At 42.9% G+C, this 13749-nt stretch overlaps 1 protein-coding gene across 2 annotated transcripts; it reads right to left on the bottom strand.

Annotated features, from left to right (window-relative positions):
* Positions 1 to 1826: 1826 nt before the first annotated feature.
* On the bottom strand, positions 1827 to 6718 carry ALG11 (ALG11 alpha-1,2-mannosyltransferase). 2 transcript variants are annotated; one of them, XM_018071504.3, is made up of 4 exons: positions 6598 to 6718; positions 5362 to 5595; positions 3777 to 4708; positions 1827 to 2231 (listed from the first exon to the last, which is right to left on the bottom strand). In XM_018071504.3, exons 1-4 carry the CDS (start codon positions 6633 to 6635, stop codon positions 1960 to 1962), a joined length of 1476 nt encoding a protein of 491 aa, XP_017926993.2. In that variant the 5' UTR covers positions 6636 to 6718; the 3' UTR covers positions 1827 to 1959. The 2 variants fall into 2 exon arrangements, with proteins under 2 accessions (XP_017926993.2, XP_017926994.2); XM_018071505.3 differs by having other exon boundaries at positions 5362 to 5556.
* Positions 6719 to 13749: the final 7031 nt, after the last annotated feature.

Genomic DNA, 13749 nt, shown 5'->3' with positions numbered 1-13749 from the left:
CCTTCCCTAGTACCAAGATCAGGCTGTCAAGCCTGTAGTTCCCTGGATCCTCCTTCCAGCCCTTCTTGTAGATGGGTGTCACATGTGCCAACCTCCTGCCAAGTGGGACCTCCCCGGTTAGCCAGGACTGCCAGTGAATGATGGAAAGTGGCTTGGTGAGAGCTTTCATCAGCTCCCTCAGTACCCTTGGGTAAATTCCATCTATCCCCATAGACTTGTGCATGTGTAAGTGGTGTAGAAGGTCGCTGATCATTTCTCCTTGGATTACAGGAACTTCATTCTGCTTCCCGTCCCTGTCTTCCAGCTCAGGGGCTGGATACCCAGAGAACAACTGATCTTACACTTAAAGACAGATGCAAAGAACCTATTAAGTGCTTCAGTCTTTTACTCATCCTTTGCCCCTATGTTTCCCTCCACATCCAATAAAGGATAGAGATTCCCCTTAGCCTTCCTTTTCTTGCTGATGTATTTAAAGAAGCATTTCAATTGTCTTTTACAGTAGCCAAATTAAGTTCTAGCTGGGTGTTGACCTGTTTAATTTTCTCTCTGCATAACCTCATGACATCCTTGTAGTCCTCCAGAGTTGCCTGCTCCTTCTTCCAAAGGTCATAAACTCTCCTTTTTTTTCCTGAGTTCCAGACAGGTTGGTCTTCTTCCCTGCCAGCTCATCTTTTGGCACATGGGGACAGCCTGCTCCTACCCCTTTAGGATTTCCTTCTTGAAGAATGTCCAGCCTTCCTGGATTCTTTGTCCCTTCAGGACTACTGCCCTGACTGCATCAACCAGGGTCCTGAAGAGGCCAAGGTCTGCCCTCCAGAAGTCCAAGGTGGCAGTTCTGCTGACCCTGTTCCTTATCTGAGAATTCAAAACTTTACCATTTCATGATCAGTGTGCCCAAAATGGTCTCCAGTTATCACATCACCCACCAGTCCTTCTCTGTTCACGAACAGCAGGTCTAGTGAGGCACCGCCCCTGGTTGGCTCACTCACCAGCTCTGTCAAGAAGTTATCTTCCACACAGCCCAGGAACCTCCTAGACTATCTCTGCTCTGCTGTACTGTATATACAGCAGACATCTGCTAAGTTAAAGTTTTGCACTTCTCTTAGCTTGCTAAAATATAAAATATTGCTTTGATGGCTAAAAAAAGGGCTATGTGTTTTTTCCATTTTCATACAAATGCAAGTGTCAAATTCTTGAACATATAGTTTGTACTGTTCTCAGTTTTATAATAAGCACTCACTTAGAGCTTTAACATTCATGTTTGCATAGCATTTAATTATGCCCTCTAATCTAGACCTTTCTATTCCCTAGGAACAGAAAACCTTTCAACGGAGAAGGGTTGGAAAAATACTATTAAGTTGTTATACATGAAAGGACATGAGGAAATACCTAATACAAGGATCACAGGAAAGTGCAGTTATTACACTTATATAAAGCACACTACCACATGTTTATCCTAAAGGAATCACTGTAGGTAGAGATCTTCAGAACTACAATTAAAATCCTATGTAATAGAATTTTGCCACACAACAGGGGAGATCAAACTGAAAATGTGCTGTAGATTCTGGGGAAAAAAAATTACTGAGTAGAAAGGGTTTAAAACAAAAGTGTTGGCTTCAAAAAAGTGTGACTATGGGAAGAGAGCCATAAAATGGGTGAAGACTGAAAGTATTCAATAAATTAAAGAGCTTCCTGATGTAGTTCTGTTACTAAAGCAGTACCATGATTCGTGAATCCAGAGGGTTTTGAAGTGCACCACGCTGTCATGAAGTCAACGCAGAAGCACTTCTTTCCCAGTAGAAAAAAAATCTGTTACATACAGTAGATAGCCTGGCATCAAGAAAAAAAACCTCTTTATTGAATGGGACCAAGGGATCATAGATTAGATATATTTACAGGTGCCACACAGTTAAATACAAAACATTAATTTTACTCATATAAATTTTTATTTATATACATTTACTTAAATAATGGTTCCACGGATAACAGGAATGTGTCTTCAAAATGCTGGTTTGAAAATCTGTGCACAGAGCGACGAGCATTTTCTCTGATCTCTAATCTTTTTTCAGGAGACAAAGAGAGGATATAAGCCATCGTTTCAGCATAATTGTCCTCATTTTCTGCTAGGAAGCCTGTAACATGTCCTTCATAGGGTACCACAATATCTAATTTTGGGCCTCCAGAATTGTGAGCCAGGATAACTGTGCCAGCTGCCATACATTCAACTACTCCTGTAAAAGATACAAAATATGATGATATGAATGTGCACATCGTGTACTTTGGCTCTCTATAAAAACACTGGAAAGTTAAAACAACAGTAAAACTCATTTCAATCAGATAATATTCAGAAGTTCAGTATTTTGCAGATTAACAAATCTTTACAGCTTTTGACAAGTCAGCAAGACACTAGTAAAAACTGTTATTGCTACATCTGTATTTTTGATGGAAGACATTTTAATGAAATGGGAATCAGTAAGCTTTTCTCAGCTAAAAGCAGTGGCACAGTAAGAGCATACAATGTATATAACAACTTAATTCTCCTCCATGGTTCCAGAACAGACCTCAGAAATCACTTTAATTGCTGATTCTACTCAGTAGATTTGATTTGATTTTCATAAGTTTCCCCAGCTCAAACATTGACTACTAAAAATAACGCTCCAGAGTCTTGCAACATGTTTTTTTGCAGGCAAAAAGCCCTTGAGATAAAGGTGAAATAATGCTCAAATTCAAAATCACAGCGTGATTGTATCACTTTTTTTATAAATTTAATTAAACAGTTTTGTGGGAGGAAAAAATATGAGAACACATTATTTTGCACTTGCTTCTGGGAAACACTTCAGTGTACATTTTTTATACCAAGTTCCTACAGACCATAAACTACTACTCCTGATAGTATGAAGACACTGCCTTCAGTTTAGTCACATTATAGCCAAGTATGGCATCCATCTGCTTGGCTGCTAACTTACCCTCTTGTAGATTTATGGCAGATGGGCAATCTCTCAAGGTCAGGACTCAACTAATCCAAATAAAGTGAGCCCCATACCTTAATTCTGTATGAGAACACATTGCAAACCAGGACTCAGCTCCTCTTTGGAATTCTGCTCCATGCTACACTGATTGATTTAAGGACTTGATTTATTTGCATCAGCACAGGTGTATAGTGCAATGAGATGGCCCAGGGTACCTGGTGGCATCTACATGGGGCTTATTTATAACAGACAAGATCTGTGGGAGACTCACACCTTTGAAACAGCAGCTTGAGCCCCATGGCATACACTGGACATTTCAAACAGCATTTGAGGCAGGTGAAATACAACCAAAATCTCTACACATGGACATCTACACACGAACTATGTCTAAGCTCCTCCTGCAGCCTATGGAGCACAATCTAAGGTGCTTAATCAGAAGTACCTGCTGCCTTTTGGGGCTCTGGAAAGCGTCTGTGTAAGGCTGGCAAACCTAACAAAAGGACCATAAGGTGACCCATGACCTTGCAGGGCGATAGCTGGAGGTCAGCAGGACATCCTGGGCAGCATAGATGGGACTAGCTGTCTGTTTAGGTGACCGGGGGATGCCCAGGATTAACAGTCTACGACTACAGCGCTTCAGCTTGCACTACAGTAGCACCTAGTGGTTAGACATCTGCATTGGTCCTGTAGGCTTTACTGCAGCTACACTGGCTCTAACGGGAATGGGAGCTGAACACCTGCTCGGCATGCAGACCTCTATGCCTACACACCGAGGGACAAATGGCTGAACCGAGGAAAGGTACTGACCGATCCCGAAGTGCTCATTCCACATTGTATGCAGGCCGATGGTGGCCTCTGCCAGGTGTCTCTTAAGCTCCTCGAAGGGAATGTTTATCCTGAACATCACATCATTACCAACTCCCAGCTCTTCGCAAAGACGTTTCAGGTTATTTACACGCTCTTCATCTTGCTGGTTACGACAGCCTCCGATTAAGATCAGCTTCAACGACGGCTGCTGCCCCACTCGCTTCTCTTTCAGCAATTTAGCAAAGGCTCTGATTTGCAAAGGATGATCTTTTTCAGGCCTGAACTGGCTGACAGAAACAATGGAATATTCACTGGTGCTCTTTTCCACTTCCAGTGGAATATCCAGGAAAGTCTGGACATCGCACGGTGGATACACAACACTAGTGCAAGCCCCAGCTCTCCAGAGGGAAAGGATGTGATTTAGCGTCCAAGAAGAATTAACCATTATCACATCGCTGCAGGAACCAACCAACCCATACATGAAAGCGAAGAAGTAGTAGTAGACAAGCTTAAATTTGCTGAAGAAAGGGCTGTTTGTAATGAAGGCTGTGTTGTTAAACCTGGTATCCCGATCCCTAACGACAGAAAGCATATCGGTGCTGATAGTGGGATAATGGACATAGCATCCAACGCGACAACCTCCTAAATATTTAAAGAGGGGAAGTGTGAAAGCATAACCCATTGAGTCAATATAAATATCAGGAACACACTTTAGAAGAGCTTCCCAGCCAAGGAACACTGATCCTAAACTTTGTCCCAGCAAAGTGAAGTGAGGATAAAGAGAAGCTTCCACAAGGTAGCGTTTTTCTAGGAATACAAACTTCACAGGATGAATTAATTTGATGTTGAATCTTCTGAAAGCACCTTCTACTATTTCTTCTCCAGTGGCATCTCTGTCACCAGTGTAAACAACACACGTTACATTTCTGTACCTGTAAGAATAAAGAAATACATTCTTCTCTTCAAATTTTTTAACAATAAACTATTATCTGTTCAAAATTACTCAAGGAAAACGTGAGAACAAATGTCTGACATAGCTATGAAATGACTTCAATTAAATTATACTTTTCCTAATACTTCCACAGTTTTTTCCTGATTTGCAGAAAAGCATATGGCTGAGGGCTTGGAGAATATTATTTTGGAGTGAAAGGAGCTCAGACTTAAGAACACACTGCCCTAGATGTCTGTTTATTGCATAGCATGAGCAAAATGCACACAACTGTGTAAATCAGGGGATGTGCCAATGTCAAATCCGCTTCAGATATTAACTTTTTTTGTCTTCTGCACCAAGAGGCAAGTATCAAAATTATCAGTTATCTACTGATGAGTTATGGCTATACAAGGTTCCATACCAGAGGTGGGGGAGTTCTCTCAAGGAGATACAGAAAAAAGTGAGAGATGCCACAGCAGAAAAGATCAAAATCTGGGTAAAGTGATGAAGTGGAATGGTGCAACCACATGGAACTCAGATGTAAAATAAAACGTAGGACTGGTAGATTAATAATACCTACTTAAGTAAAATGCATAAGTAACACCATCAGAAGCTAAGAGTGAAATACGATGTTTGATAAACACATATGCTTACTTTTTCTGGAGCGTTCTTATAGCACACCACAAGACTCTCTCCCCTCCACCTCCTGCATTGCAATATGGGTGAAAAAAGGCCACCAGCAATGGCCGCTTCCCATCTCTTCCTGCTGAGCTTAACTGCTTTTTCCTTTGTTGTATCCAGAGCCGTATTACCCACAGCAGTACCACCAAGCAAATGCACAAAATTCCACTTAGAAATAATGCAGGAATTAACAATGAGCACAGCAATCTGAAACAAGCCGGAAATTTTAAAATACATAACTGCTTTAAAGAAATACTATGTATGAAGTTGAGCAAGAAGGGCTTACAGGGAGAGCTACAGGAGTTCAACAATTTCTTGAGTCCTTCTAATGTCAGAAATCATCAGTATCTGTGTATCATTTCAACAATTACAGAAATAAAACCACTACTCTACATTGTTTAGATAAAGATCACTTTTTCCCCCTCCTGTTACCTTGCAATCATTTATTACTGTTTACTCAATATATATGGCATGTTTACTCATGCCATATACCTGTATCTATCTCCATGTGCTCTACACACTAAAAGCTGCATGCCCTCAGGAATCGGGCAATACAAAACTGGCAGTGTGATTTCTAAATAGATTTACTGTAACAATTTTATTCAGTCCAAGTTCCTGTTTGGCCTGCCTTACTGCAAACTGCTTTGGTGCCAATTTACTGGGGCCAGCCATTTCCCACTCCAGCCTCATTTTCCCTTCCCCTGAGATATGAAGAGCTATGTCAGCTCTCCAGAGAAGCGCCGTGCAGTTTCTCTGAGTAGTGACCCCTTTCCTGTGGCCTCTGAGACGCTGACAGGGGTATTCCCTTCGCTCCCCACCGCCGCCCTCTCAGCTCTCCTAAATCACTGACGGGATGTTTCTCACAGGAGTGTCTTCCCGGCCCACTGGGGCTCACAGGGACAGCGCCTGGTTCCTCCTGCTGGGCTAGGCCTTATGATAAATAGCGTTTACTCGGCGCCAAAGGACCTGCCCACGGCCACCCACGCGTCACGACTGACACGTCAGGAAACACTTCCATTTTCGGCAGGGAGCAGCGGAAAAGCGCATTAACCCATCCGGGGCCGGCGGCACAGCGAGGAGCCGGGCAGAAACCATTCCACCTCGCTCTGCCCGGGTGGGCTCGGGGGGATGTGGGAGCGCGGTCGGGAAGGGGCTGCCTCCTCCCCTCCCTCTCCGCTGCCAGGACGCGCCGCCCCCGCACCCCGGTACCTGACGAGCCCACACAGGCACAACCCTCCCGCCACCATCTTAGACAACGCCGCGTCCCCTTCCCGACGGAAAAGGCGGCTCCCGGCCGCGAGGGGAGGGACCAGCCCGGCATCGGCTCCCGGGTGGCACCCGCCCCCAGAGGGGCGGGAGCGGCGCCGTCGCTGCCTGTGCGTTTGCCGCGTTTTCCTCCGGCTCCTACTCTTCTTCTGCTTCCTCCTTCCCCACCTCCTCTTCCTTTTCCTTTTCCTGCTCCTCCTTCTTCTTGTCCGCCCCGTCCTCCCCACAGCAAGCGCCGAGCCCCGTTACCCCCGTGAGAGAAGTGAGGTGCAGTAGGTTGTTGGGAGCGCTGTGCTACTACATAAACCATCTTCCCCGGGAATGCCGGAAGAGAGTGGAAAGCAGCACGGCACTGACATAGCTCAGTCAGACACAACACGTGCGTCTCAGTGCAGTACAATGACGTCCTTCAATCCTGCGGGGAGGATGGAAGGGAGAGGATGGTGAGGAGGCAGAGGCCCCCCGGGGACAGTTGTTTTCTTTTTTCCAGTCCATCACATCCAGATTTTGCCTTTGGAAATGTAAACGCTGGCCCTTTCTTTGGCCAGGAGAGGGTGGTGCTCCATGTCCTGGCTTCCAGCCCAGCCTTAACCTCCTGATTGTTAATGAATCCCTCTTTACAGCTAGGGACCTCTGTGCGACTTTGTGCAAGTTATCGTGTGAGACCGAGGGCAGGATGTCCAGCACACCCTGTGCCTGGCACTGTCTCTAAAGATTCCATGAACGCACTCACTGCGGACAGTTTCCACTGGAAGATGTCCAGGTTGTCTCTGTCTAATATGCTTTGTGTCCTGTTTTGTCATGATTGGGGAATATATGCGCAGACCAGAGGATTAGTGCAGTGATAAGACTGAACAGGGCAGTTTTTTAAAATGCTACTAATGATGTGTTAGTCTACATCAAGACTACGTATTTCTAAAAAAGCTTCCTTGGAATGATGTAAGGAACTCGTCCTGCTCCCAGATGCTGGGAAGCGTTGAGTGAAACTACCAGACTATGTAGGTCAGAAGGGGCTTAGGCAGAACCATCCCAAATATTTCTGATCTCCTATCACATTGCTGAATGCTTTTTCCCCCCACTACATTCTCCATTTTAAAATCATAAAATGCTTTATGTGGCAAATTTGATCCAGATAACTCATTCTCCAGTCTCTTGCAGAGTTGAGGCTGTCCAAAATTTAAGAGAATTTTAAACCCTGTTTCTTTGAACAAGACTTTTCCAGAACCTGTGATCTTTCAGCCTCTTTGAGGTCAGCATGATCCATTTCATATCTTAGCCACCTGTGCATTTTGAGGTCTTAAAGGTGTTAGGGATTTTTGTGAAGGTTATCCCGTGTCTTCCTAATCAGAAGAATGTTGGTTGGAAAGTATTGAATCATTAGTTTATGTGGCCATTGCTACAGCCTGAAGCAGAGAGACACAGTCTCTACTGTAGAGGGAGTGAGAAGAGTCCAACTTAGGTAATGGTTATTTGGTTCTGACCTGCCTGGATTGAGTTTCCCACTTAGAAGGACAATCCATGTGGGAGTGAAACTGGAAACATGTCAAACCCTCAAAGTTTTATTGGCTATTTTACTGGTGGTTTTATTTAAATATTTTGACTGTCCTAAATACCACTGACTGTAGGTTTTACCAGAGCATCTCTACATTTATGTAAGCAGGTAAATTGGAAGAGTTCTATTGGGAGGTCCAGTGAGCATGGCCATACATTTCATTTCTGAACCAACAGCTCTCAGAAGGAGGGTGCTACAGGCATTGTTTTCTCTCTCTTAATCTTTTTAATCTTCTCTGACAGAGCAGTCCCTGAAAAGCCTGTGGTATGTTTACAGAAGAGATTTCTGCTGGATTCACGTCTTTCAACTCAAGACACCTCTCTTGTAATGTCAGCATTTGAAGATTATTGCCTGTGTTCAGAGAAGAGGCAAGTTCTTCCAGGGAACAACAAGTCCAGTCTATTTTAGATGATGAAATTTGTGTTTCTCCTCATGGACTTCAAAAGGAGCTCATGGTCACTCCCTTGGAAGGTATGAATCTTAAACTGAATGTCTTTATGAAGCCGAAGGACCACAGGTTAGCCATGGTTTAATTAAGATGAGACTTAAGTAATAATGCTGAAGAGTTCCAGGAAGCAAGAAGACTAATTAATGAGGGAGCACCTACCTATTTGGCTCTTGAGTTTCACTTCCTTGTTGTAGGGAGAAATCTGCATGATGGTGAGAGTATCAAATAGTTTTCTCAGTTCTAATAATTTATAGTTCATAGAATCACAGAATGGCTGAGCTTGGGTGAAATTGATTGGATGGATGGATGGATGAATGGAAGGATGGATGCAGCCAGAGAGTTGTGGTCAATGGCTCAAAGTCCAGGTGCTGCACCTGGGTCGATGCAATCCCAAACATGAGTACAGATTAGGAGAAGAACTCATTGAGAGCAGCCCTGCAGATTCTTGAGGGTTCTCATGCATGAAAAGCTGGACATGACCCAGCAATGAGCACTTGCAGCCCAGAAGGCTAATTGCATCCTGGGCTGCATCAAAAACAGTCTGACCAGCAAGTCGAGGGAGGTGATTCTGCCCCTCTACTCTGCTCTGAGACCCCGCCTAGAGTGCTGCATCCAACTCTGGGGTCCTCAGCACAGGAAAGATGTAGACTTGTTGGAGCAGGTCCAGAGAAGGGCCACTAAGATGATCAGAGGGTTGGAACATCTCTTGTATGAAGACAGGCTGAGGGTGTTGGGGTCGTTCAGCCTGGACAAGAGAAGGGCTCAGGGAGACCTAATTGCAGCCTTCCAGTACTTAAAGAGGGCTTACAAAAAAGGAGACTGACTTTTTTCATGGACAGATAGTGATAGGACGAGGGACAACAGTTTAAAAGAGGAGAGATTTATATTAGATGTTAGGAAGAAATTTGTTCCTGTGAGGATGGTGAGGTACTGGAACAGGCTGCCCAGACAAGTTCTGGATTCCCCACCCCTGGAAGTGTTCAAGGCCAGGTTTAATGGGGCCCTGAGCAACCTGATATAATGGGTGGTAGCCTTGACCAGTCAGAGGGGTTGGAACTAAATGATCTTTAATGTCTCTTCCAACCCAAACCTTTCTATGATTCTATGACCTCTGGACACCATTCTTCAGCCCCCCTGCCCAAACTGAGTCATCTAGAGCTGTTGCCCAGGACTGAGTCCAGTTTTGAAAACCTGCAAGAATGGACACTGCATAACCTCCCTGCATAACCTGTGCTTGGTCACCCTCATAGTGAAAAAGTGTTTCCTGATGTTCAGAGGGAACCTCCTGTGTTTTGGTTTGTGTCCATCGCCTTTGGTCATGTCACTAGGCACCACTGATAGATCTTGGCTCCATCCTTCATGTATTTATACACATTGATGAGATTCCTCTTAGCCTTCTCTTCTCCAGGCTGAACAGTCCTAGCTCCCTCAGCCTTTCATTACAGAAGAGATGCTCCAGTCTCTTAATCATCATAGTTTATTTTTTTCTTAGCCCCTCTAGTGGTAATTAAAAACAGACTTATTGTTTTTAACAGTTATTTTGTTAACTTTTCATTAATCACAGGGTATTCAGCTTCTGAGGTTGCTGACAGACTTATGGACTGCAAGGCTTACCTTTAGTGTGCAAATGTCCAACACAGACTAATTGAGCCATCACCACTTAGTGACTTCCCCACCTTAATGCCTGTGTGGCAGGCGATACTGTTTGCATGCATTTAGGGTATTGACAGTAACTTCAGCAAGAGCAGCGCTGAGCTCTCTGTGGTGTTCCCTCTCCAGCAGTGAGAACACTATTCAAAACCTTGTCTGTAGAAAATTCCATGAGGCTGACATGCCAACGAAATTAAACTAGTCTTACCATGAAGTCAGCTTTGTTTTCATCTTCCCAGCGACATACCAATCTTTTAATCTTTTGTTGCTTCTGTAAGCATTTTTGTCCTGTTTTAATTGCTTTCCTTATTAAGGTCCTTACTCTGAAAGAAAGCCCATGCAAACAGGCCTTCTGAAGTGAGTGGTATTCAGAATAAATAGCAGAATCCACTCACTTTGTGTTCTCCCCAAGCCTACGATGCATTTGAGACAGTTTTAAAGAATATTTTTGTAGCTCTCATTCTTGCTGAGTACTCCACATATGAGTAACCTAGTAAGATAAAACCACTGGCAAGTAATAATAGAAAGAAACTGGATTAATATTGTCTAACGATATTCATATGACAGTCATGTGGTCTTTTATATTTTCTTGTACAGTTACTTTCTTTCAGAAACATTCACTGTGTAGCTCCAAGTCTCTTGTTCGGGGCTTCTGTCTTAGCTACCAAAATGCCTGGGACTGTTTTTAGCAGAAGGAATCTTAGGTCATTCATATACACAGTAAGTTTTTAATTTTTATACATCTTGTGATAGGCTGCTAAATGTTACAGTACATTTATTCTTCATTGCATAGTAACAGAAGGCAGAAATAAAGTTACACCAGTTCTAAATATTTGTAAAGCAAAACGCAAGCATTGGAAATACATTGTGGCATTGATATATCTAGGGAAAAACGCTATGGGGTTGTTTTTACTGATATGTTGTAATATTAAAGTTGCTAAATATAAGCAATTCTAGTTAAAAATTTTTTTCACTCTCATCCTTTATTTTGAGTTACATGTTCTAGGGCACAGGTGCTTGCACCGTGTATCTGTGAGCAAAAGCTGATCTTTTTTTTTTTTTGGCAGAAGCAATGAAGAATTAAGTAGCTTGGATTTATGCAGAATTTTTGCAGGAATGCCTATAAAGCATGTTTATTTGCATCACCAGGCAATTTAAGCAGGTTGAACCCATAGCTTTTGATTAACAGAAGATAATTTTCACACAAATTGTTACAGTTTGGCAAGGACCATGTAGGAAAACAAATCAGTTCCACTGTTGGAGTTTAATCCTGTAGATCTGGTGAGTGTTTTAACATTCCATGGACTCTAAATGTCTGCCATTTTTAGGGTGGGTGGAGGACATGTTTTCAAGCAACTTAGAGCACAGGCGGAAATGAGATGGCAAATTATGTACCCCTACTGATAATATCACTAAGCTTGCAAAATAACATGCAGACTCACTTTAAATCTCAGCTTTTTCAGGTGGAATTTTGGGATTCTTAAGGAGCTGGTGATCATTTTTGACTGTCTGTGATAGCAGACCCAAACCCTTCTTGCTTTTCATTCTTCCTTATGTAAATAGTAATATATCTGGGACCATCCGTACCTAATTATGTGCATGAAGGGGATCATGAAGGACCAACCTCTTTCACAGTCATACCTTAACACCTGTTTAAATCAACTATGAAACTACTTAGGAAGCTGCAAAACTTCACTGTGAATTTTTTCACTGAGCGAAGCGCTTCCATCATCAAATTTTAAAGGTTGTTCAAGGTGCATTTGTGCACATGTTTTTGTGTGCCTCTCTGCCTGTTTCAGGAAGCAAGGGAGAGTGTTATTCAGATGAAAATCCAAACTGTTTCACGTGAAGCCAGGACAAGGCAGGATTTGCATTCTGTGCTCGTGTCTGGCTCCTTGGCACTGCTTAAGAAAGAGAAAGGAACGAGAAACTGCCTGCAGAGCAGGACAGAAGGGAGTTAAAATTATTGGAGGAGACTGTTTGGCTAGTCCAGACGTGCAGACACTGTGCCTCGTCACCTCCTCTGACTTATTTCTATTCTGAGGATGAGGAAAGCTTGGAAGGTCAATGATTTTCCCATGGGGTAGATTCAGTCAAAGATTCTCTTTTGGATGGTAAACTAGGGCTGCTTAAAAGTAGTTCCCTGCCACACTACCTTTTCTTTCAGCAAGCAGAGGTACCAGGTGGGAATGATAAATGAACTGAACCTGAATTTCCATGGCTTAACAACTCTGCTTTCCAGGAATTGAGGGCAGTAAATAAGTCTCAGAAGGTTGCTCAGCAACTCTCAGGATGGTTACCAGCCTTTATAGTGAGCTGCAGAATGCACTGTTTTTGACTAAACATGTCCTTGGAAGAAACATTCTTTGCCTAGAGAACAGACTGGGGTGAACTCTGGAAATGAGAGTATTGCTGAGAGCTGAAAAAACCTCAGTTTTAGAGTTAGAAGGCTTTTTTTTGTTTACTTTTTCTCACAATTGCAGGGTCCCAGGAACTCTTTCTTTAGGAATCAAATGTCTCCAGTTTCCTCTGGGTATTCCTCGTGCAATAAACAGACACTGTTTTTACAGTGAGTTTGAGTCATGACGAGCCAGTATGCTTGCCACAGGAAACAATCTGAGAAAACTCATCTGCATTTTAAACTAGGATTTTAACTGTGTTTTTCAATCCAGGCGTTAAATATTTCAGATAAAAATAGTTGTAAACAGAAAGAGGTTTACTCTGTATTGCCATCTCCCTTAGATGGTTTTAAAAGCAACTGTTTGTATGGAAGAGATTGCATAGCAGCAGCAGTAACAGTTTCCTGTGTTGATAGTTTCATCCCTGACTGTTGCTTAAGGTCTGACATTTTCACCTGAATTCTTACCTGAATTGTTGTAGGCTGCTCATGTTATTTTATTTAATAGGGAATTATTGTCAAGTATTCCAGAAAAAGAAAGAAAGAAAAAAAAAACAATGACAGCAAATATATTTTCATATTAATTTTTTTTTCTCTTCTTAGTTTTTATAAGCCTCTGCAGTGAATCAGTATGACTCTATCCAGGCACACTCCATTTATTTTCTTGGTCACTTGGAAGTATGTTTTTTCCACTGATAAAAACTGGCACCTCATTGCCTTTGGCTCTTGCCTGAGAATTAACTGTGAGTTTGTGCAAGATATTAGACCTGGACAGTGCAGTGCTGTATAGTTCTTAGCCCTGAAGAGCAACTAATTGACAGGATTTTTGTAGAAATACAACTAATGACCTGTCACTAGTGAGGTTCCACAGGGCTCAATCTTATGCCCTGTTCTCTTCAACATTTTCATAAATGACTTTGGATGCAGGACTAGAAGGGATACTAAGAAAGTCTGCAGATGACACAAAATTGGGAAGAGCTGTTGACTCCCTTGAAGGCAGGGAGGCCCTGCAGAGAGGCCTCAACAAATTATAGGGCTGGGCAATCA

The sequence above is a fragment of the Manacus vitellinus genome, unplaced genomic scaffold (assembly GCF_001715985.3).
Source record: "Manacus vitellinus isolate BGI_N305 unplaced genomic scaffold, ASM171598v3 scaffold_2_pilon, whole genome shotgun sequence".
Lineage (NCBI taxonomy): Eukaryota > Metazoa > Chordata > Aves > Passeriformes > Pipridae > Manacus > Manacus vitellinus.
This window is presented reverse-complemented; position numbering and strand designations above follow the sequence as displayed.